Source organism: Rhineura floridana, chromosome 1 (genome assembly GCF_030035675.1).
Source record: "Rhineura floridana isolate rRhiFlo1 chromosome 1, rRhiFlo1.hap2, whole genome shotgun sequence".
NCBI classification, from domain to species: Eukaryota; Metazoa; Chordata; class Lepidosauria; order Squamata; family Rhineuridae; genus Rhineura; species Rhineura floridana.
Window position 1 is genome coordinate 62,263,231 of NC_084480.1, and position 26,528 is coordinate 62,289,758.

Sequence of the window (26,528 nt, forward strand, 5' to 3'; positions counted from 1 at the left end):
CACAGCAGTGGTCCATACTACCTTCAAAGTACATTAACATTTGGAATATCACTACTCAGAAGGCTAAAGCAAAAGCATTGGAACTTTTGTTTGTTCCAATGAAATATGTTGTTCTGATTAAGAAACCAGAACAATTTAACCTTATCTTGATGCTTTGAAGTGACTAGCCAGATATGAAAGTAAAATTCGAAAGCAACACATTAAGACTTACAATGTGAAGATCTTGTTCCATTCAGGATTAAGGTTCTTGTACACTGTGTGGGTCAACAGTCTATCATTGTTCAACTCAAGTACGCAAAATGGATCACTTTTACCTAGGAGGAGAATGTTTAAAAATATTATGAACACTTTGCAACTTAAAATTACCTTCATATTATATGTAACTTGAATTCACACTATAAAAACAAAATGCTTACTCATTCATTTTGCAGTGCAACAAAAGCACTTTTGAAGTATTAAATGTTGACCAAGAGACTTGTCATTATTTTGACAGCTTGAAAATTTAGGAAGCAATGAACCCACAAAAATCCTTGTATTACACAATCCAGAAAGCAAGGTTTGGGTTTAATTTTTGAGAAAATAAATATGGATGTGCTAGAAAAAACATTAGCACAGCTACCATATTTTTAATTCTCCTGGATGATAACTAGTTTCACCATTCATGTTACCTTTAATTCAATTTAGTCTTCAATCCTACGACCATTTAGATTAACATTTACTAGGAAGTAAATTTCATTGAACTCTACGGGATTTACTTCTGATTAAATATGTTTACAATCACACTGCAACCTATGATGGCCAAGTGAGTGTTATAATTATGCTAAATAATAAAGTCTTCAAGCCAATTTCCATGTACATCCATATTCCGGACAACATATTTTGCACAAGATACATATACAGAGTTTACCACTTAGTGAATTTCCATCAAGGAAACATACCTCATTCAAAATACACTTCAAAACAGCCAGTGGTCACAGCTTAATTTTACCACATAATTTAAAATTATGATTAAATTTAAAGAGAGAGGGAAGTGGGGAGGAATTGGTACGACTGTGTCTCTGATCTAATATTGACAAGTAAAATGGTTGAAAGAACCCCAGATGGATTTTGCTGCAATCTAGCACACTAGGTAATTGTATTTCACAATAATTTCAATACTTTTGTAATGTAATGTCATGTATTACATGGTCCCATGGATTCAGCAGTTCAAAGGGGCCAGATTAACAATATCAGTAAGGCATGTAATTTGTTTCATACCTTAAACAAATGACAATTAAATCAATATTTAGCAAAGCTATCCAGGAGTCACATCTTCCAAACTGAATATTGATTCAAACTCCATCACAGGTTAATGTGCATAGTATTAATTTTAATGGCAAAATTCAATTGTTTTAAACATGCAAAATTATAATTATAGTTGATGTTTCCATTTTGCAAAAAGTTTAATATCATTTAACCCTAACATGAAGAATGAATTCATTAACCATCCCTTGTGATGAGCAGCATTTAATGGATAGCCTTATACTCTGTCTATATGTAGGGACTGAGAGGTGATCATTTTCTTCTAAGCGTGAAGGGAGGTTCCCCAACCTGATGGCCTCCAGATGTTTTGTACTACAACTCCCATTAGCCCCAGCCAGCATGGACAATGGTCAGAGATTATGGTAATTCTGGTCCAAAACATCTGGAGGCCATCAGGCTAAGAAAAGCTGATATGTTGTGTTTCAAGTGGCTAGTTAAAACTTTTCCCTGTTATTCCATCCGCATTCAACAACATTTCTTGACACAGTTGAGTGGGCGCTTTACTATACTGTCTCTTTACCCTTCCACCACCACTTTACATAATTTTCAGTTAAGCATATGTGAACAGTCTACACTAGATACATTCATGCATCAACGTTAATAGACGGGACTGATTCTTGACCTGCTTATTACAAGTTTTGGAGCTACCTCAAGTAAAAACCTTTTTTTTTTACACACACAAACTATGATATCCTTTTAATATTCATAGTATAAGCTAATAAAACCATTGGTATCAGCTCCCCAGACTTTCAACCAAATAGCTCAAGTTATTTGGGAACAAAAATAATTTCCATGTTACTTTGATATATGTGCAATTAAGAACACATGGAATTCTCTTAAGTGCTCCAACTTAGGAGTGGGGGATCTTTTTTGAACTGGGGGAATACAGTCCTCAGAATGAAATCTTCTGGTGGCTGTGTACCCAGGGTGGGTGGGAGCCATGCCAAAAGTGGATGGGACAGAGTTGGCAATGAGCCACCAATTTATTTTCTTTCTATGCCATCCCTTTCTCTCTTCCCTGCCCCCTCTGTCTCCACCAGCTGTGTATTTCTCTCTTTCACTCCTCTCCTTAGAACCCCCCTCCCCAAATGGCAATTCGCTTGGATGAAACGGATTACTTGGATCCATACCAATCGGGTTTCAGGACTGGTCACGGAACTGAAACAGCCTTGGTCGCTCTGGTAGATGATTTGAGGAGGGCATTAGATAGGGGAGAATTCTCCTTTCTTGTCCTCCTCGATCTCTCAGCGGCTTTTGATACTGTAGACCACAGTATCCTTTTACATCGCCTGGAGGGATTGGGAATTGGAGGTACTGTATTGCAGTGGTTCCATTCCTTCCTCTCCGATAGGTTTCAACAGGTAGCATTGGGGGAGGAGGTTTCAGACCCTTGGCCTCTCAATTGTGGTGTGCCACAGGGTTCTATCCTCTCTCCCATGCTATTTAACATCTATATGAAGCTGCTGGGGGCAATCATTAGGAGATTTGGGCTGCAGTGTCATCAATATGCAGATGACACTCAGCTCTATCTCTCGTTTAAATCTTCACCAGAGTCGGCTGTGGAGACCTTGTCCAAGTGCCTGGAATCCGTGAGTGGATGGATGGGAAGGAACAAGCTGAAACTGAACCCTGATAAGACCGAGGTGCTGCTGGTAGGGGACAAAGGAAGGTTGGGAGAAGTTGACTTGAAGTTCAATGGGGTGAGTTTACCCCTGAAGGACCAGGTCCGCAGCCTTGGGGTTGTACTTGATTCCAGGCTGTCCATGGAGGCTCAGATTTTGGCAGTGAGCCGGGCAGCCTGGTATCAACTACACCTCATATGAAGGCTGCAACCCTACCTTCCTGTTCATCAGCTCCCAATGGTAGTACATGCCCTGGTCACCTCTCGTTTGGATTACTGTAATGCGCTCTACGTGGGGTTACCCTTGAAAACGGTCCGGAAACTGCAACTTATACAAAAGGCGGCGGCTCGACTACTTACGAACAGTCGCCGCCAGGATCACATCACACCAGTGTTGTTCGATCTACACTGGCTTCCAGTTGTTTTCCGGGCCCAATTCAAGGTGTTGGTATTAACCTTTAAATCCCTATACGGTCTCGGCCCAGTTTATCTTACGGAGCACCTTCAACGCCACCAATTATGCCGCCCGACAAGATCAGCCACACAGGGCCTTCTCTCAATCCTGCCGACAAAAACAGCCAGATTGGCGGGTACTAGAGAGAGGGCATTCTCAGTGGCGGCCCCCACCCTCTGGAACTCCCTCCCACAAGATCTATGGCACGCCTCTTCCCTAAATACATTTCGTAAAGCCTTAAAGACCTGGCTCTTTCAACAGGCCTTTGGGATTTCCGGGGAGGGTTAATTACTAGATTGAATTGCCTCCTACTGTATTGTATGCTGTATTGTTTTATACTGTTTTTATATTGTACTATTGTATTTTATTATGCTGTGTTTTAACTGTTGTACGTCGCCTAGAGTGGCCATAGGCCAGATAGGCGACACAGAAATTAAAATTTATTATTATTATTATTATTTATTAGGCTTAGGAAAAAAGTTTCCATTCTAGTTGTGGGATCTTTTTTCCTTAGTTTGACACCACAGAGGGGAATTTTCATAGGGTAGTAACACACAGGGAGAGGAGAGTCTAACTGCTTCTAGAACAGTGAATTTTAAGCTGTCCTCTTACTTTTTAATAGTTTATATTTTAATTCTATGTTGTGGCATTTTGTTATGTAACCTACTACTACTACTACTACTACTACTACTACTACTACTACTACTACTACTACAATGTTTATATCCCACTCTTCCTCCAAGGAGCTCAAGGTGGCATGTAAACATGGTTCTCACCCTCCCAATTTTATTGTCACAACAACCCTGTGAGGAAGGTTAGGCTGAGAGGCACTGACTGGCCCACAGTCATCCAGTGACCTTCATGGCTCAGCAGGGATTTGAATCCTGGTCTCCCAGGTTCAGTCTGATACTCTAACCACGAAGTCAGACTGGCTCTCAAATGACAATATTGTTGAGAAAAATACTGTTGAGAAATAATTAAGGAAGGAGGAGATGGGACAAGAATTTGATAAACAGGTAATGAGTAATTATGAAAGGCAAAGAGGGAAACTAGCATTAAAGGAAGAGCTCAGGAAGAAATATTTTCAAATGTAGAGTAACAACAATTTGGATCCTAACAGGTGTTCCAGGATTGTTCTTCCCTTAGCAGCCCCTGCATTCTTCAAAAATCTCTTCTCAGGGTTGGAGGATTGTCCAAAACAAAATACCTTGCAATGCAGGAAGAGGAGATTGGGGAAAATGTGTCCCCTTTTGCACAATCAAAAGCTCCCCCCAACTGCACAAGAGGTTCTAAGTCTATGTTCAATATGCTTGTTCCCCTTATTTTTCTGTTCATGCTCCATGTTTATGCTCAGTGATGAAACTCAAGATTTGCTTAGTTCATATCTGATCACATCTGTGAATGCTGTCCATATTGCATGATATATATGAAGCTGTTCTACTGTGCTCTACCTAGGCCCAGTATTATCAACTCTGACTAGCAGTGGGTCATCAAGGTGTGAAGCCGAGGACTTTCTTAGCCCTACTACCCAAGATATTTCACTGGGAGATGCCAGGGATTGAGCTTGGGACCTTATGCAGACAAAGGATAGCTTTGAAGTAGGATAGCTGAATTCAAGATACCACTGAACGAACATGTTAGAGTATCAGCAAAATTAATTCACCCGCTACTGTTTAAATCTAGTTTTGCTGTATTTTTTAATTTTTAAGTGTTTTACCATTGCAGATTGTTGCTTTTAATTTGTACTGTAACCCACACTGAGGGTTGCATCCAACCGAGTCATCCAGTTAGCATTAGGACTTTTGCCTGCTCAACGGAACTTCCTCTCCGTGCATCCAGCAAGCTTACACACACACACACACACACCGGAGAATTGGTGGGAAATCCAGAACAGATATGGGGGGGTGCTCAGGGAGAGTAAGTCCCATTGTGCAGGTGGAAGTCCGTGGTCTAACAAGCCCATTTCATTTGATACAACCTTGAGTATTTATTTTATAAACTGAAAGGTAGGGTATAAGTTTTTAAACAAACAATGCAAAGTGTATGCTCTCCTATTGAACTCTCCAAAGGACATCAGTTTCCCATTCTGTACATAAGATGCTCCTGGATTTATATTATTTATTTTAGCAGATGCTTTACACCAAAATAGTCCCAAGGTGACTTACAAAAATCCAAAGGATACAAGAGAAATTAAAACATAACCATCAATATTATAGCAATTTAAACAAGCAATAAAAGATAAATTGTCATAAATTCCTAAAAGATTTCACCAGATGACTAGCACAAAAACATCACTCACATAAACCAACTTACAATTACCAGTCAAATGATAACATAATTGGCATATTATACATCATCATATACCTGGGAGTAAAGGAAGAACTTAGACTGGTGCCAAAATATGGTAATGGCTTCACTAGGGACAGCATTCCATAATCAGGGGGCCACAACCTCTTGGCAGGGGAACCCAGAGAAGGGCCTCAAATGCTGATCCTAAAAAACCAACGTAAGCCAGAATACTTACAGTAAAAGGTTTTGCTGAATCAGGCTTAGTTTTAACTTCAAATTCCATCTCTTTAATACAAATAATTTGTCTGTTGTATAATTAACTTCCAGTAACTAGTGTCCAGCTCAGAGATAATTTTAAACATATAATCACAGTATTTCCATTAAGTATGTGCTCTGTGTTGATCTGGCAATACACATACACACAGTTCCAAATAGTATCGTATCAATTTAGCTTCCTAAAGGTGCATAGGACAGTGAACTAATACTATTGCAGAATAATTTTGATAGCAAAATCTAGGCATGATCAAATCAGGTATGCATAATAGGCTTGTCAGTAGTTCAAGGGCTAAAATATCTAGGTTTTCCTGGCATGTGAAAATGATGAGTGCAAAAGGATTGACCTCTGCTTACCATGTAAAAATCCGACACTGGGAGGCAGCCAAAGGAGAGAGATATGGGGGCGGGAGCAGGCTTTTTTGCTGCAATCCCAAACACATATAAGAACATTAAGAAAAACCCTGCTGGATGAGGCCAAAGCTGTTCTCACAGTGGCTAACTAGATGCCTATGGGAAGCACAGAAGCAGAATTCTCAGTATAACAGCACTCTCCCCATTTGTGATTCCAAACAACTAGTATTCAGAGGCATATTACTTTGTACAGTAAAGGTAGTACACAGCCATCATGGCTAGTAGCTATTCATAGTCCTGTCCTGTCTTTTGATAAATTTGTCTAATCCTCTTTTAAAACCATCCAAATTAGTGTCCACAACTATATCCTGAGGGAGCGAATTCCATAGTTTAACTATGTATTGTGTGAAGTAGTACCTTCTTTTGTTAGTCCTGAATCTTCCAACAATCAGCTTCATTGGATATCACTGAGTTCTAGGTATTGGAAGAAAGGGGAGAAACTTATCTGTATTCACTTTTTCCACACCATGAACAGACATGCCGGGGCCTTTGGGCACAAGCCTGCCCCCGGCCTCGGCGTTCCCCTTCCACGATTTGTGGCAGGATAGCTGCCACAGATCACACAGTGAGAGCTTCGGAGCCCCCGCCATTCCCTTGCTCAACCTACCTTTCTCAGTTGTCGTGCGGTTGCGCACACAGCACTATCCTTAACCAAGATGGCGGCCGAGGTTTCCCTAAGGGGCTGAAGCCTCTGCCGCCATCTTGGCTCATGGCAGGGAGTTTGATCATTTAATAGGGGAGTTTGATAATTTTGGTTGCTTTTTCTGAATGCTTTCCAGCTCTACAATATCCTTTTTGAGATGAGGCAACCAGTATTCCAAGTGTGGTGTTGCCACAGATTTGTACAACAGTGTTATGACTGGCATTTTTTAATCTGTTTCCTAATAATTCCTGACATGGGAAGTGGCCTTTTCACAGCTACTGCACACAGGACGGACACCTTCACTGACCTATCCACTACAACCCCAAGATCTCATTCCTGGTCAGTCACTGCCAGCTCAGATCTCATGAGCATACATGTTAAATTAGGAATTTGCCCCAATGTGTCTCAATTTCTTCACACTTGCTTACATTGAATCACATTTACCATTTTCCTGCCTGTTTGCCCAGTTCAGAGATATCCTGGAAAATTTGTAATGGTTTATAAAATTGGCTACCTCCTTGCTCACACCTAACTCTAGATCATTCAAGAGTAAGTTAAAAAGCACAGGTCCCAATGCTCAGGGACCTGGGATCAGTCCTTGGGGGATCCACTTTCTACATCCCTCCACCAGGAGACCTGTCCATTAATTCCTACTCTCTGTTTCCTGTTTCTTAACCAGTTACTGATCCACAAGAGGACTTGCTCTCTTGTCCCATAATTCCTAAGCTTTCTTAGGAGTCTTTGGTGAGGGACTTATCCAAAGCTTTTTGAAAGTCTAAGTACACAACATCTACTGGATCATCCCTACCCATATGCTTGTGGATGCACTCAAAGAACTCTAAAAAGTCAGTGTTGGTGCTTCAGAAAGATTTATTCTTCTATATCAAGAGCTGCACTACAACTCCCATCATCCCTGACCAATGGGAGATGGAGTTCAACAACATCTGGAAGGACCACCAGATCTCCATCCCTAGGTTCTCAAATAACTCTTAATATGTTCTATATGTTTGGTAATCCTATTTTTAACGCTTTCCACCACTTTCCCAGGAACCTATGTTAACCAGCCTTTAGTTTCATTGATTCTCCCCTCCATCACAAACACAAAATGGTTTCATTGATCACTTTCTAGTCCTTAGGCATGAAAGCTGATTTTTGAGCCAAGTTATATGTTTTTATTACAGGATCAGCAATTTCACATCTTTAAGGACTATTAGATGGATGCCATCTGGATTTGACAACTTGTCAGTATTAATTTAACAATATGGTCTATGACTTTGCCCCCTCTGGGATGCATACTTTAACGTGATGAGGGGGTTTGAGAGTGTTGAAGAAGCTGAGAGCAATGCCATCAGGAGTCTAGATCAAAAGGCTAGACTCATAGCAGGAGCATCCAAGGCCGAATGGAAATTAGGAGCTACAATGCAAGGTCTGAGCGAGTTATATCAATGAGATTAAACGGGAAACCTACTAACATAACCATCATCCAAGTCTATGCTCCAAAGGCAAATGCAGAAGAAGAGGGATTGGAGATATTTTACGCAGAAGTACAGGAAGAAATTGATCACACACCAAAACAAGATGTGCTGATGATCATGGGGGATTGGAATGCAAAAGTAGGGAACAGAGAAGAATTAGGAATTGTGCAGAAATGGGGCCTAGGAGACAGAAATGAAGCAGGAGAAAGACGTATTGAATTCTATGAAACCAATAATTTGTTTCTTGCAAACACATTTTTTATGCAACCGAAAAGATGGTTGTACATGTGGACATCACCAAATGGTCAATATAGGAATCAAATTGATTATATAATTGGTAGCAGAAGATGAAGTAGCTCCATACTTTCTGTGAAAACAAGACCAGGAGCAGACTGCGGTACAGATCATGAACTGGTCGTATCGAAAATCAGAGTAAAGCTAAAGAAGAACAACAAAGCAATCATAATGCCAAAATACATTTTAAATAACATCCCAGTAGAATATAAAGATTAAATAAGGAATAGGTTTGAGGCTTTAAATTTAGTTGACAGAGAACCAGAAGAACTATGGAGTGAAGTCAGAGATGTTATCAGGGAAGAATGCAAAAAGACAATACCTCTATTTATTTATTTATTTATTTATTTATTGTATTTGTATACCGCCCCATAGCTGAAGCTCTCTGGGCGGTTTACAGTAACTAAAAACATTAAAACAAATATACAAATTTAAAACACATCTTTTAAAAACAATTTAAAGCACAATTTAAAAAATTTAAAACAATTTAAGAACACATGCTAAAATGCATGGGAGAAGAGGAAAGACTTGACCTGGCGCTGAAAAGATAACAGTGATGGCGCCAGGCGCACCTCGTCAGTATAATCATTACATAATCTGGGAGACACCACTGAGAAGGCCCTCTCCCTTGTTGCCACCCTCCGAGCTTCCCTCAGAGTAGGCACCCGGAGGAGGGCCTTAGATGTTGAGCATAGTGTACGGGTGGGTTTGTATCGGGAGAGGTGTTCCATCAGGTATTGTGGTCCCAAACCGTGTAGTTAAAAAGAAAGACCTCAATGGGTGACAGAAGAAACTCTTAAAATGGTTAAAGAGAGAAAGCAAAAACAAAAGGAGATAGAAACACAGTCAGAACCCTAAATGCAACAATACAGCGACTAGTACGTAGGGACAAAGAGAACTATTACAATAGTTATTGTATAGACATAGAGGAGGACAACAAAAAAGGAAGAACAAGAGCCCTATTCCAAAATATCAGAGAAATGAAAGGGAAATTTAAACTAAGAGTAGGGATGATGAATAATCAACAGGGGAACACACTGACTGACCGAGATGAAATAGAAGGAAGATGGAAGCAATACACTGAAGAACTCAATAAAAGAGATGCCAGGATGACAGACTCATTCATGGAGGAACTGAATGATGAACCAGAAATTTTAGAATGTGAGGTGAAAGCTGCTCTTAAAATACTTGGAAGAAACAAATCACCAGGAACAGATGGCATACCAGTAGAGAGCTGCTACAAGCAACTGAGACTGATTCTATCCAAATTTTGACAAAAAATTGTCAAGAAATACAGAAAACTAAACAATGGCCCACAATTCCAAAGAAAGGGGATCCCAGGGAATGCAGTAATTATCCAACTATTGCCTTAATATCCCATGCAAGTAAAGTAATGCTCAAGATTTTACAATAAAGGCTCTTACCATATAGGGAGCGAGAAATGCCAGACATCCAAGCTGGATTTAGAAAGGGAAGAGGCACCAGAGATCATATTGCAAGCATATGTTGGATAATGGAACAGACCAAGGAATTTCAGAAGGAAATCACCCTGTGCTTTATAGATTACAACAAAGCCTTTGACTGTGTAGATCACAAAAACTATGGAATGCTTTAAAAGAAATGGGGGTGCCACAGCATCTGATTGTCCTGATGCGAAACCTATACTCTGCACAAGAGGCTACTGTAAGGACAGAATATGGAGAAACCAATTGGTTTTCAATTGGAAAGGGTGCGAGACAGGAATGTATTTTATCACCCTATTTGTTTAATCTATACACAGAACATATCATACGGAAAGTGGGATAGGACCAAGATGAAGGAGGTGTGAAAATTGGAGGGAGAAATATCAATTATTTAAGATATGCAGATGATACCATACTACTAGCAGAAACTAGTAATGATTTGAAATGAATGCTGATGAAAGTTAAAGAGGAAAGCACAAAAGCAGGACTACAGCTGAACGTCAAGAAGACTAAAGTAATGACAACAGATTTATGTAACTTTAAAGTTGACAATGAGGACATTGAATTTGTCAAAGATTATCAATCACAGTCATTAATCAAAATGGAGACCATAGTCAAGAAATCAGAAGAGGGCTAGGACTGGGAAGGGCAGCTATGAGAGAACTAGAAAAGGTCCTCAAATGCAAAGATGTATCACTGAACACTAAAGTCTCCTGACTGAATTCAGTCAGACCATGGTATTCCCGATCTCTATGTATGGATGTGAAAGTTGGACAGCGGAAAAGCGGAAAAGAAAAATCAACTCATTTAAAATGTGGTGTTGGAGGAGAGCTTTGTGCATACCATAGACTGTGAAAAAGACAAATAATTGGGTGTTAGAACAAATTAAACCAGAACTGTCACTAGAAACTAAAATGATAAAACTGAGTTTATCATACTTTGGACATATCATGAGAAGACATGATTCACTAGAAAAGACAATAATGCTGGGAAAAACAGAAGGGAGTAGAAAAAGAAGAAGACCAAACAAGAGATGGATTGATTCCACAAAGGAAGCCACAGACCTGAACTTACAAGATCTGAACAGGGCGGTTCAGGACAGATGCTATTGTGTTGTTGTTATGTGCCTCCAAGTCGATTACGACTTATGGAAACCCTATGAATCAGTGGCCTCCAACAGCATAGTTCAGGTCTGTGGCTTCCTTTATGGAATCAATTCATCTCATGTTTGGCCTTCCTCTTTTTCTTGGAGGTCACTGATTCATAGGGTCGCCATAAGTCATAATCAACTTGAAGGCACATAACAACAACAGAACTATGACTTTGTCTCTTATCATCACTATTTGCCTCAGTTCTTCAAACTCTGTTCCTGAGAAAGTTAGTTCAGGCACAGAGACCTTCTGCTGTGAACACAGACGCAAATAAGTCATTTAGCTTCTCTGCAATCTCCTTTTCCTCCTTCAGCACACCCTTTAACTTCCTTGTCAACCAAAGGTTCAGCTATCTCTCTAGCTGGCTTCCTGGATCTAATGTATTTATATAGGTTTTGTTGGTCTTTATGTTCTTAGCAATATGCTCCTTGAATCCTCTGTGTTAGTTTGTGTGCATACATTATTGTTTGCCAAAGTTTTTGTTCCTTTTTGTTCTCGTTTCGACACAACTTCCATTTTTTTAAATGGACACCTGCTTGCCTCTAATAGCTTCCTTCATGCTACTAAATAACTACACTGGCAGCCCTGGTGGTACCCTTCCTGAGCTGCGATATACATTCTAGCTAAGCTTCTATTGTGGTTTTGATCAACCCTCAACCATTAGTTATGGAAAAAATTGACTATTTTGCCTTTCAATGTTCTTTTTACCAGTCTTCCCATTTTTGGAAAGTTTCTTCTTTTGAAGTCAAATGTGACTATGCTGGACTTTCTTGGCAATTATATATCATATATATAATATTTGATAGTACTATGGTCACTATTTCCAATCAGTTCAACAACACTTACATCTCTCACTAGATCCTGGGAGCCACACAGGATTAAGTCCAGGGTTGCTGCCCCTCTGGTCAGCTCCATGACCAACTGTTCTAGGACAAGGTCATTTATGGTACTTAGAAACTTTAACTTTTTGCTGTGACTGGAACATGCATGTGCAGGCAAGATGTGGATAAGGAAACCTGTTGCTTCACAGCTTGTTCAAAGCTGGTTTCCGAGTTTGATTTTTAGACCAGGGTGTTTCTGGGTTTAAAGAATTTGTCAGTATTTTAAGCTCCTGAAGGAGTACTGTACTCTGAAACATGTAGAGCAAAAATATAAATCTCTCATTAGTAAGCACCGGAGCCTGCTTTTCTCTTTGTACATGCACGTACTCTATGTAGGAGTAATGAAAAAGACCTTTCTTTGAGGACCACCCACATGTTTTACTTTAAATGGGTGTGGGAGGGACAGAACCCAGAGTAGGGACTCAGATGAAGTCCTTAGTGTAGACAAACAGACATATGGATATACAGGCGGGTCCCGCTTATACGGCAGGTTCTGTTCCGGACCCCCACCGTAAAGCAGAAATCGCCATAAAGAGGAACCCCATTGAGTATAATGGGGTGCATCACGCGAAAATGCCGCAAAAGCGGCTTTAAAATGGGGAATGAAAGCTGCCGCATTAGCGGAACGCCAAGAAGCAAAGCGCCGGTAAGCGGGGCCCTATTGTAGGTGATCCTTCAGGTAGCCCATTTCCAAGCCATGAAGGGTTTTAAAAAGATCAAAACAAGTCCTTTGAATGGAGCCCAGAAACGTATCAGGAGCCAGTACATCTGGCTACATTCTAAACTCCAGTTTCCAAATTTGCCTTCAAAGGTAGCCTCACATATTGCAGTGGTCTAAACTTCATAAAGGGCAGCAAAGGAAACAGGGCAGAATCACTTGAAGGAGCAAACTTTCGGACAGCTTAGGGTGGTGATACAAGGCCACAGGGCAGGGGTGTATTGGGATACATGAACAGAGAGATAAACAGATGCTGCCATGGGGGAATTTTGACAGTAAGGACTATGCACTACATCTGGGAATGGCCAAGAAGCCACATCATCATAATCAAAGAACATAATCATCTAATAGTAGAGTTGGATGGGGTCTATAAGGCCATCAAGTCCAACTCCCTGCTCAATGAAGGAATCCATATTAAAGCATACCCAACAGGTGGCTGTCCAGCTGACTCTTGAATGCCTCCATTCAAGGCATTGGAGAGCCCACTATCTCCTTAGGTAATTGGTTCCATTGTTGTACCACTCTAACAGTTAGGAAGTTTTTCCTGATGTTCAGCTGAAATCTGGCTTCCTGTAACTTGAGCCCATTATTCCGTTTCCTGCACTCTGGGATGATTGAGAAGAGATCCTGGCCCTCGCTATGTGACAACCTCTCAAGTACTTGAAGAGTCCTATCATATCTCCCCTCAGTGTTCTCTTCTTGAGGCTCAACATGCCCAGTTCTTTCTGTCTCTCCTCATAGCGCTTTGTTTCCAGTCCCCTGGTCATCCCTTGTTGCCCTCCTCAGAACCTGTTCCACTTTGTCTGTATCCTTCTTAAAGTGCAGTGTCCAGAACTGGATGCAGTACTCAAGATGAGGCCTAACCAGTGCTGAATAGAAGAGAATTAGTACTTCACATCATCATTGAAAGAATATACCACCTTTCATTTCAAAAAGAAATACAGTGGAGGTTTACAAAGTAAAAGCCAACAGCAAAATAATGTAAAACCAATTATAAAAATATAGCTATCCAGAATTAAAATATATAATAAAACAATTTCATCAAAATATCCATAATTAAAATGTATAATAAGCCCGTTAAAACAATGTAACAGTTAAAACAATATGTTCAAGTCAGGAGAATGCTTGTCTTCAACAGCCAGCAGGATGCCAATACCAATGGGGCCTCTCATATTTCAGCAGGGAGAGCATTCCACAAGATTAGCACCACCAGTGAAAAAGCCTAGCTGTGTTACCATAAGCCAACAGCCATTAGGATATGGCAAAAACTAACCTGATTCTATTTGTTGCTATAGGGATTTAAGGAGTATCACATAGCCAAAGCAACAAGAAGGTGAATAATTCTTGTAGTAGAATTCCAGAGAGTGGTGAAGGGACCAAGGTAAAATTGTGGAAGATCAGAGAAGACTGAAATTATCAAGACATGACCAGGGGATAAAACATTTGCCTCCAAGAGTACCGACAGGAAGAAGTGTAATTGTGCCCAGTTGTATGTAAAGGGAGAAGAAATATAAGCTGGCCACAGATTGAATATGGACAGTAAAGAAGGGGGAAGGAATCAAAGACAAAATCAAGGCTCTGTGCCTGTTAAACTGAGTGGATAAAGAATGTGTAAGGAGAAGAGAGCTTGGGAGGAAAAGGTAAGAAGTTATGGCTTTGATATATTGATCTTGAAGTGATGGAAGCATTCAAGTGGCAATATCAGACAGGCAGCTGTAGATACAGGATTGGATGCCTGGAGAAAGTTCTGGGATACAGGGGAACAGCTAGGTGTCATCAGCATATTTCGTGGTACTCAAAGCCAAAGGTGGAGTCTATTGACTTCCTTTATGAGAGGGTCAAACACAAGATCTGAGGGACCCCAACAGACAGAGGGAAAGGAGAGGAAGAGCTTCCTCATATGGAAACAGTGAAAGAATGATTAAAGAAGTTGGAAGAGGACAGAACCACAAGAGTCCTAGGGAATAAAGTGCATTTAGCAAGAGAGTGCTCATCTATATTCAAAGTGGCAGAGAGGTCAAGAAAGATAAGTAGATGCCTTTGGATCTGGCAGTGAGGATGCTGGTGATTTTAGTGAGAGCAATTTCAGCAGAGGTAGGCTCAATTCAAGGTGCTGGCTTTGGTCTTTAAAGCTCTAAATAGCCTGGGGCCAAAATATCCCAAGCATTGCCTTTCTCCAGTGAACCTATCTGGCAATTAAGATTTTCATCGGAAACCTATGCCCAAGTGCTCTGATCTTCCAAGAGTTAGGCAAGATGATTTGTTGGGGTGGCCTAGCCACCCCTGGGAAAATAAATAAATAAATGAAATTAAATAAATAAACAAATAAATAAATAAATAAAATCCATTGCCCCGCACATACAGGGTTTGGTATAAGTGGGGCAATATAAGGACAGGATTGTGCCACCCTTTGGCATTCAGGCCTTCTCCCCCTCATAAAAATAGGCCTTTGGGCTTTTAAGCCACACCCCCTTAGCCCAGGGCAGATTGTAGGAGGGTGGCACAGGCCTTTCAGGCTTTTCAATTCCCTCCCCCCCCATACACCTCGTGTGGTGGTTGAGGTGTTGGACTATTGTTAAGAAAATACAGAGTGTGTTATAATGTATAATAGAAATAGAGTACAGCCACATCGAAGGTCAAAAGACCTCAGGGAACTGATTACAATGTACTGAGTTAAGGATAAAGAAACTAGCTGGAAGTTCTGGTTTATCTTGTGTATGCAGATGTAATGGGCAGATAGCCAAACGGTGGCACATCTTGTCTTTCGTTTCCTGTGTTAAAATGCTTGAGCTGTGTAACTTTTTATTGCCACATACCATCGAGATAAGGTATAAAACAAGACCTGTTCAGTAATATGGCAGGCAGCTTACTTTATGCATGAGCAGTGAGTGTGTCCCTATTCTGCAGAATAAATTTGGGTTGAACCCTCGACTGACTGACTTCTCGTTCTTGGTGATAAATCTGAAAAAGCCTACCAAGGGGAACGAACAGCAATATTTGCAACACTATGACCCATGAGACCAGGGTTTGAGTCCCCCCCACAGCCATGGGTTTCACTGGGTGACCTTCAGCCAGTCACTGCCTGCTTGGGACAGATTACAAGAGAGGAGGCTGCACAGGCATTTCAAGCTTTTCGACACAGGTCCTATTTCCCCCCGTGTGGTTGCCAAGGCTGGGTGTGAGTTCAGCCTAGGTAGGATGCACAGAATGGGGAGGGATGTGGTTGAGGCCTTGGCAACTTCTATTGGCCATTGTGCAGGGCATCTTTGGTTAGGCTTATGGTCTCTTGCTAGACCCAGGCCTGTATTAGGTTAAGGTACTTTATTCTATTAATTTTATTACATGGTGGCTGCATTGTGGGGTGGGACAGAGCTCTTTGGTTAGGCTCATCACTTCTTGCTAGGCCCAGGCATATATTGGGTTGAGGGATTAATTCTATTAGTACATTTTGTGGGGCATGGTGAGCCTTTTGGGCCTATTCATAGTTTGATACTGGCATGCAGAGATAACAAGGTTGGCTAGAAAAGGTCTAAATTGCCATCACTTAGGTGACAGCGATCCTTTTCCATTCCAAGTATCAATTCCACATTACTTGTTAACTCTGAGACAGAAGATGCATTTATCTGAATTTGGTCTCATATCAAAACAAAGCATATGGCAATTTTATAGTTAAAGAAAAGCATGCAAACCTCTGCAAGGAACAGAAAGTCTAACATGATAATGTGGCTTAATTGGAGAACAGGAATAAAGAGGAAAACCATATTTACTTAACAGGCTCTCATCCTCATTTTACAGGATCTTAGACTCTTACTGAAACAGAGGCTGCCTTGACAAGATCTTAGACTCTCATAGACACAGAGGCTGCCTTTTAAGGTCCAGACAGTATCTTAACCCTTTCCTGATGATTTTACAGCAACAACAACAACAAAACTTGCTTTGTTAGGACTTTTGATATCATTTACCTGAAATCATATATAGCATGCAACTTTTGCATTGGAAAACCAACAAGGAGTAATCTGCTACAGTGGTGACAGCAACACATTTTCAGCATCTGTTGCTCTAGGAATGATGGTATCACTTACTTGAAATTAATATAGTATGCAAATTTTGCATGTTGAACATCTATTCTGATAGTTGTTGGGACACCCATTCAGAGAAAGCTGCTGCAGTGGGGCCAAATATTGGTGACAGTAACAAACCCTCAGTCTCTTTACTTTAGGGGAACTGGGTTAGCTGCAATGAAATTGTAGTTGGCAACATGTACTTACTCATAAATGATTTCCTTTCTTTCTTTACAGAAGGATATGTGAAACAGTGAGATATGAGGCCAGAGGCCCTCAAAGGAGTAAGAAGAAGCCCCCAGCAAAAGCTGCCCAGGGAAAGTGTCCCTTCCCAGTTAAGCTCGAGGTACTAGGGACCATGCTTGCAGACTGCCCAGTTTATGGAGAGTCTTGTTTTGTTATGAGGTTTTCTTTTGGTTATGAGGTTTTATTTTGGTTTCCGGATCCTATCCTGTGGCCCACGGCTAGCCGTCATGGCCGGCAATCTTAAATCTGTTTTAGGCATGGACGCAATGGCCCAGAGACAGATGTATAAACACATACAGTTGGGCAGGGTTCTTGGCCCTTTCCCATCACCCCCTACCTCTGCCCTTAGGATGCCCACCCCCAGTTAAGTGCCCAAAGTGGCAGAGGGCGAAGTCCACCTACGTCACCATCTGTCATACCCGCGGGGTCAGTTAGTAATTGCTTCATACCAGATAATCCATGAACAGTGAGCTATACTTCAGAGATGCTGAGTTTTGCCTTTCAGGTCAATTCTGTGTGGCAGGGCATTGCCTATGGGCTGCTCTATTTCTCGCATGGAGCGCTTCAGTTCCTTCTTGGAGGGAGCAGTCAGGAGACGAGAGGGCTCAGAAGCAGTGGGGCACTATCTGTATGATTTGCTGTTCATGGGTAGGGCAGAACTTTGGGTGCAAGTTTGCACCTGATGTCACAGTTTATAGCCTGGCTATGTATCCTGGGGTTTCCTTTAGAACCTGGGAAAATGGAGGATACTGCCCCAGTGTTCACCTTCCTGGGTATCAAGATTGCCTCTTGGGCCCAGGGCTGTAGGCTGCCTGGGGAAAAGCTTGAACTGTTGCAGATCAAGATCCTGGAGTTTTCAGGGGCCAGGAAAATGTTTCCTTTCTGCCCTCCATGTGTTGGGGGTCTTTGATGGTGGGTTTATGATGTCATGGCAGGGTTTTCACAGCCTTGCCACTGGTTCAGGGTTATGGCTGCCTTATGCACCCACCTGGCTGTGTGGCCCTCTTTCCTGCAGGGTTGCAATGGTGTTTCATTTTGAAGGAAGAACCAACTCCGGGAGGTAGAACTGCAAGTCCAATAGTGTTATTGATATGCTGTCACGGGATCAGCTGGGGGAGATTTCAGCAGTGCTGTGCAAAACGCACATTGGGGGACTGGGGAGCGGAGTCAGAGATGGCCATAAGCCTATCTGTTGCCCCAGCATGCTCACCAGCTATCAGAATGCAAGAAGGAATTCCCAGGAGTTCAGGGCCAGCAGAGGCTATGCGAAGGTGTGGCCTATTCCTGTGAATAGAGTGCCGGAATTAGTCATGGATCATATGAGTATAAGCCTGTCTGTCAGCATGCTACAAGGTAAGCTGGTGGGGCTGTCCTTTAAGGCCAAGGTAGGGGGCTTTCAGGACCATTCGGATGACTTTGGGATACATCATGTGTTGGCTGGCCTGGAAACACCCACGCACCCTGGATCCTCACACCCCCTTTTTTACCTGACCCACCTGGGATTATTAGTCAAGGGTGTGTCCTGTGGTCATCACCCTTCAAAGCTCAGCAAGGGCATGCAGTGGCCCTCACACTAATTTTGGAGCCTTATGGATGGGGCGGGGGTTGCTAGGTCCGGGTCAGACCCTTCCTTACGAGCCTTCCTGTGCTCCAAGGTTAGTTTTTAGGCAGACCAGTGGTGCAAGGGTCACACTATCATTTTATCCTGCCCCAGGACTGGACACCTGCCCGGTGAGGGCGTTATAGTGTTTCTTGGATACCTGAGGCTCCAGGCCTGGTTGTCTGATATTCATGAGGAGAGATCTCCCCTCACAAAGTTTTGGTTTAGCATCGCAAGGCCTGGGAGTGGACCCCATGGGGGTTTGGGGGACATGCTCCTCCAGAATTTGAGTTGCCTACACGGCAGCGGCACAGTCAATCTTGGGTTTTGGTAAACGCAGGTGCAGGCCATTGGAAGATGGAATTATGGGGCATATAGAATACATTCACCCCTGGGGCGAGCCTGAAGGTCCAGGACACAACTGTTCACAACTGTTTCTGTTTTTGGTAGGTTGCTGGATGGGGATGGAGCAGATGAGCAGTATACTCTGCAGCCATGGCACAATCTTATGAGTTGGCCTTGGGGCCACAAACTCACATCGGTTCACAGCTGGGCCTCAGGCGGTGGGCCACGGTTCGGTGGCTGGGTCGACAGAGTACGCACTGGGATGGGCTCCTACCCATGTTGTTCCAGCAAGGCTCAGTGTGGCCAGTTCTGCATGTGGTGGTCATTCCCCTAGGTGGGAATGACCTCGGTTACTTAAGGGAACGGCCCCCAGTTTGCAGGCATGTGAGGACATGCAGTTTGGGAGGCAATGATGGCCTCTGGTCTTCTGCTGCGGTCAGACATGCTCCTACGGTTCCCCTGGGTGGGAATGACCTTGGTTACTTAAGGGTAAGGCCCCCAGTTTGCAGGCATGTGAGAACATACAGTCTGTGGGGCAACGATGGCCTCTGGTCATCTGCTGTGGTCAGACGTGCTCCCATATGGTGATTAGCATGGTGTGAGGGACATGAAGGGGTTGGACCGGGAATGAAGGAAGGTCAACCAGCAGAATTGGTTGGCTCTTCTTGAACATGTGGGGTTTGGCTATTCCTCACCCCCACATACACCATTCAAGGGTTGAGCTTTATGGGGCCAATGGTGTTCACTTGACTGATGCAGGGAACAACATCATTTGAGAGACCTGCAGAGGTGTCTGCGAGAGGTGTTTCTCAGCAGTGGGGTAAACAGGGATTAAATAGAGATTTGTCCCCCTTTTGTGGTGGTAAGGTGCTGGAAGGGAAGTAGGTAAGGACAGCTAGGTGGCCCCATTAGGTACCTTTGGAGGTGATTGGTGGTTCCCGAGGCCTGTCTATCAGGCCTTTACGGCCCGAGGGCAGGATATGGGCTGCTTTTGGGGCCAACTTACCTCATTCACCTGGAGTTATACGGCCCCGGGGGGTGGTGATGTGGGAAGCCCCCCCTGCTCACCTACGAGGTGTGGCTGGGGCAAGGGGTAAGCAAAAGGGGCTTGCCCTTGCCCCAGCAGGGGCTGGTCGCCTGAGAGCTGTATGGCAAGCTGCTTGCTTATAGATAGTTCCCACACTTACGTTTCCCCTCTGCAGGTCACTTTAATGGGTTTGTTATAGTCTAATAAAGTGGCTCTTTGTTCAACACAAACTGCTGTTGTCTGTGTTTTACTTTGCTCCTCAGTCGCAATTGGTAGCAGAAGATGGAGAAGTTCCATACGTTCTGCGAAAACAAGACCAGGAGCAGAGTGCAGAACAGATCATGAACTGGTTGTATCGAAAATCAGAGTAAAGCTAAAGAAGAAGAACAAAGCAATCATAATGCCAAGATACAATTTAAATAACATCCCAGAAGAATATACAGATCAAACAAGGAACAGGTTTGAGGCTTTAAACTTAGTTGACGGAGAACCAGAAGAACTATGGAGTGAAGTCAGAGACGTTATGAGGGAAGAATGCAAAAAGACAATACCTCTTGTTAAAAGGAGAGAAAGACCTCAATGGGTGACGGAAGAAACTCTTAAAATGGTTAAAGAGAGAAGGAAAGGAAAGCAAAAGGAGATAGAAACACAGTCAGAACCCTAAATGTAACAATACAGCGACTAGTACATAGGGCCAAAGAGAACTATTACAATAGTTATTGTATAGGAATAGAAGAGGACAACAAAAAGGGAAGAACAAGAGCCCTATTCCAAAAGATTAGAGAACTGAAAGGGAAATTTAAACCAAGAGTAGGGATGTTGAATAATCAACAGGGGAACACACTGACTGAAATAAAAGGAAGATGGAAGCAATACACTGAAGAACTCTATAAAAGAGATGCCAGGATGATAGATTCATTCATGGAGGAACCGTATGATGAAGAACCAGAAAGTAAAAGCTGCTCTTAAAACACTTGGAAGAAACAAATCACCAGGAATAGATGGCACACCAATAGAGTTGCTACAAGCTACTGACTGTCCAAATTTTGACAAAAATCTGTCAAGAAATATGGAAAACTAAGGAATGGCCCACGGACTGGCATTCCATACAGGGCATTCCATACAGGGCCAGTTTTAAAGGGTGGCCAGGTGGGGCACTGGCCGAGGGCCCCTGGTGCTACAGGGGCACCTGCACTCCCCTTCCACAATCTTCGGCAGGATTGCTGCTGCGGATACCAGGGTAGGAGCTTCAGAGCCGCCCGCCACTCCCACGCTTCACCTAGCTTTCTCTCTGCTGTTTTTTGTGGCTGCGCGTTATGCGCACACAGGTTTGCCATCAATCAAGATGGCAGCCGAGCTTTCCCTAAGGGGCTGAAGCCTCTGCCACCATCTTGGTTGATGGCAGCAATGCGCGCATGTAGCACTTTACAGTTGACAATGAGGAAACTGAACTTGTCAAGGATTATCAATACCTTGGCACAGTCATTAACCAAAATGGAGACAATAGTCAAGAAATCAGAAGAAGGCTGGGACTGGGGAGGGCAGCCGCGAGAGATCTAGAAAAGGTCCTCAAATGTAAAGATGTATCACTGAACACTAAAGTCAGGATCATTCAGACCATGGTGTTCCCAATCTCTATGTATGGATGTGAAAGTTGGACAGTGAAGAAGGCGGATAGGAGAAAAATCAACTCATTTGAAATGTGGTGTTGGAGGAGAGCTTTGCACATACCATGGACTGCGAAAAAGACAAATAATTGGGTGTTAAACCAGAAATTAAACCAGAACTATCACTAGAAGCTAAAATGATGAAATTGAGGTTATCATACTTTGGACACATAATGAGAAGACATGATTCATTAGAAAAGACAATAAAGCTGGGAAAAACAGAAGGAAGTAGAAAAAGAGGAAGGCCAAACGAGATGGATTGATTCCATAAAGGAAGCCACAGACCTGAACTTACAAGATCTGAACAGGGTGATTCATGACAGATGCTCTTGGAGGTCACTGATTCATAGGGTCACCATAGGTCGCAGTCGACTTGAAGGCACATAACATCATTATGATTACAATATGATCACATTACAATATGTTGGAGATAACTAAGAAGTTTTGTTATAATTGATATCACTTTGGCTTAAATAGCATTTCATATAAAATCCACCACCAAAATTCTGAACCTTGACCTTTCCCATCTTAGTCCTATCAAGTACTCTTCTAGGGCTGCTGGACTACTCACATCATCCACATGTTGCTTAACCTCACCTAGTCAGACCACAAGAGGAGACAATGGGAATTAGCCTACCAACATATTGTAAAGTCCCCTTCCACATCAGGCATCATTTCTGCTAATCCTCTCCTCACCACTTTTCCTACCACTTTTTTTCTCTTTATTTTTTATTGCATGGGGCCTCTGAATCTTGACAAGGCTTAGGGACTCAGCATGTCCTGCTCACAAGTAGGACTTGAGCACAAGAATATACTCTCCTCCTGCAGTTTCCAGCACCTGGTGTTCGGATGCATGCTGCCTCCAACTGTGGAGGCAGAGTGTAGCCATTGTGACCAGTAGCCACTGATAGCCTTATCCTCCATAAATTAGTCTAATTCTCTTTTAAATTCATCCAAGTTGGTGGCCATTACTGTGTCTTGTGGGAGTGAATTCCATAGTTTAACTATGACAACATTTTCAATGGAGGAAAGAAGTCCTAATCTGGTTCCCCTGAAAGCTATTAAAAATATTGTTGATTCCCCTTTCTACAAAATGTAAAGTTTGCCTTTGGCTCTTCCTAACTCTGGATCTCCATTTCTTTGTCAGTGGGCTATACGTTTAAAAACAAATTCCCTGCTTTTAAAAGTGAAAAATGTGTGTGTGTTAATTAAGGTTTCAATTTCTTGGATTTACTGCTAAAGCCTTCTGTGAAGTGAAGAATTTCATTTAGTGGTTATAGAAGAAATGTGTCCATGGCATTTAAAGAAGAGAGTATGAAACCTTTTCACAGTGTTTGTTGGAAGAGCAACAATTTCATATTTGTATTTGTCAAATGTACATATCCATCCCCCAATTTTATGCTATTTCAAAATATCATGTTTGTCAGAATCCATTACTAGCTTTAAAAACAACAACACTGTAGGCTTCTAGACCTAATTGGTTTTGAGAGAAAAACCCAAAAGGCAACCAGCACATAAAGCATGAGGAATTTTGCTCTGTGCTGCTGATTAGCATTCTGGGTAACTGAAGGCCTTTTCCCCACTCTCATTAGACCGGGGTGAGAAACCCTTTCTCACCCAAGGGCCACATTCCCTGATGGACAACATTCTAAGGGACACATGCCAGTTATGGGTGGGGGCCAGAGGAAAAAGGGAGTGGAGCAATGGATGCAACTCTTTCTTTTGTGCAATAGGCTGAATTCTAGCTGTGGAAAAGTCAGAGACTGCTACACTCCCCGCCACCTCTCCATCCTCCATTCAATCAAGTAGGAGATATTATCACAGTTCAAGAACACATACCAGCAAGGCAAAAGCACTTGAGCAGGGTTCAAAGAAGGGTCAGTGAGGGGTGTAGTGTAGGGTTCCCAGGTCAGAAGCATCCCAACGCTAAGATTTCAGGGGTGGGCCCAAGTAATTGTTGTAAACCGCCCAGAGAGCTTTGGCTATGGGGCGGTATACAAATGTAATAAATAATAATAATAAGTGATGTAACAGGGATAGGCCCTAGTGATGTCACAGGGGTGGGCCCAAATGATGTCATTAAGAATGATACATTAAGCATCAACCACAGTTGCTTGGAGCAATTCAAACAAAAACATTTCATTGACTGGAAATTAGCTAAAAGGTGAAGCCTGGGTAGGGAACATTTAATCTAGCTTACCTGCTTCTGGAAATAAGGGTTTAAGTGACCCCAGGCCAGGCCAGTCACCAGAAGGCCACTGTAGGAAGAAAGGAGCCTGTGTTGTGGAGATGTTAGATGGGAGCACACACGGGTAAAGATGGATGCCCCTGAAGGCTGCAATTCTAAACTCACTTATTAAGGGATTGAGCCCCATAGAACTCAATAGGACTTACCTCTCAGTAAGTACTTGTTGGTAAAGTTTGACCAGAGATCCTCTGCAAAGATTTCCATAACCAAGTAGGGTTGGCAACCCCCTGCCTGGAATGCCCTGCCCGTACCTTTCAGCATGGCTGCTCCAAACTTCTTTACAGATTTGACCCTTCACTTCAGAAAGAGGTTTGAGAAATGAGTAAGAGTAAGAAGATTCTCTTTTCTGTCTCCCCTGTGACTATAAAGTCACTTTGACAGTCAACCCAATTCCAGTGAGTAATAATTGACAGAGAGAAAACGCACATGGTTTTGTTCTACCTTCACAGACAGCAGCTTGGGAACAACAACAATTGCAGCCACATTTCCCAGTATGTGAATTCTCTTTTACCACTATTGGGCAAGAAACAAACCATCATGCAACCAACAAGGTGCGTAATCAGTGGGTTTAAGGGGGTTGAGCTGAGCACATGGAACCACTGATGTTGCTTCTATGGATGTAAGGGAGTGAGATTAAAGGTAAATGAAATCAAATAGAAAAAGACAGACAAAAGACAGTGATGATTTTCTAAATGCAATACCATACCAACCACAACAAGTGTCCAGCCCAGAGCCTATGAGTAAGGCATAAAACTCAGTATTGCACAACCAGTCAGGATTCCTAACCAAAACCCAAAACTAAAAAAATCCTGACAGCCAGTCATCCAAGCTCACAGAAATCCCATGCAGCACAACCAGAGCCATGGGCTGCTGTCAGTTGAGAATGCTATGGCACGATTTCTGACATGAGTGAGACCCTATCAGCACATAATACCTCTGCTCTGAAATTGGCACTGATTACCAATTTGCTACCAGGACAAGTTCAAGGTGTGCTTTCCATGTTATGGGTGCTACATAGTACTAGTTCTACTCTTGGAAGAAATCAGTCTTTTAGTATGGCAGCACCTAAGCTTCGGAATTCCCTGCCTATTGATATTAGGCAGAAGTCTTCATTGTACTCTTTTCAGCACCTGCTAAAAACATTTTTGTTTAGGCAATCCTACCCAGGCATGTAGAAGCTATTGTGTTTTTTATTTGTTTTAACTCATTGTTGGTTTTATTATTTTGAATGTTTTTAAATATATGTCTTTAACTGCTTAGCCAATACTTTTTTTTGTTTTAATTCCTTCTGTAAACCGCTTTCAGATTTTTTACAATAAAGCGATATATAAATATTGTAAATAAAATACATAAATAAATTTTGGAGTCACTGTGGCCCTTGCATCTCTTTCCACTTTTAGGAACAAAGGAATCTGCCTTATACTGACTCAGGGCATTTGGTACCATCTAGCCGAGTACTGATGACATGGACTAGCATTGGGTCTTGAGGATTCCAGGCAATAGTCTGTTCCAGAAATTGAATTTTGGACCTTTGCATGCAAAGCATATGCCCTACCACTGAGCTACAGCCCTTCCCCTGTTTAAAAAAGTGTCTTTTAAAATTGTTCTTTTCAATTCACTAATGAATGCACATCATACCTAGTGCAGATCCACACCAATCTTTTAAAGCACATTCAACACACATTTGAAGCACATGAATTCCACCACAGAATCATGGGAACTGTATTTTTTTAAGGGTAGTGGGATCAATTACTGTGAAGGGGAAACTACACTTCCCAAGATTCTTTAGAGGAAGTCATGTGCTTTAAATGTGAGTTGGATGTGCTTTCAACATATTGTGTGGATCTACTTAATAAACTTTGCCTTCATGTAAATCATTTTAATTAAATTTTTAAAATGGAAATGAGCTATAAAGTTTACTGGGTGACCATGGGCTACTCACCGTCTCTCAGCCTAATCTGCCCCTCAGGATGAAAACAACAGAGGGGATCCATGACCACCCCAAGATTCTCTACCCTTTCCTACCTAACCTGTGGGCTGCTATAAGCTCACTTTGACAGCCAACCCAATTCCAGTGAGTAATAATTGACAGAGGGAAAACACACATGGTTTGACCTGCCTTCACAGGTAGTAGCTTGGGAACAGCAGCAATTGAAGCCACACTTCCCAGTATGTGAGTTCTCTTCTACCACTATTAGGCAAGAAACAAACCATCATGCAAACAACATGGTACATCATCAGTGGGTTTAAGGGTGCTGAGCACACAGAAATACTGTTGTTGCTTCTATGGATGTAATGGAGTGAGGTTAGAGGTACATGAAATGCAAACAGAAAAATCAATCAGGAAACAGTGATG

General features: G+C 42.3%; 1 protein-coding gene across 5 annotated transcripts in view; it reads right to left on the reverse strand.

The window, feature by feature from the left end:
- Nucleotides 1-26,528, reverse strand: part of MCTP1 (multiple C2 and transmembrane domain containing 1) — a 389,200-nt gene that overhangs the window by 138,481 nt on the left and 224,191 nt on the right. For all 5 annotated transcript variants that reach the window (XM_061622414.1, XM_061622422.1, XM_061622406.1 and 2 more), the window contains one exon: nt 212-314. In XM_061622414.1, the coding sequence (XP_061478398.1) occupies nt 212-314 (103 nt within the window). The remainder of the gene's footprint in view (nt 1-211; nt 315-26,528) is intronic.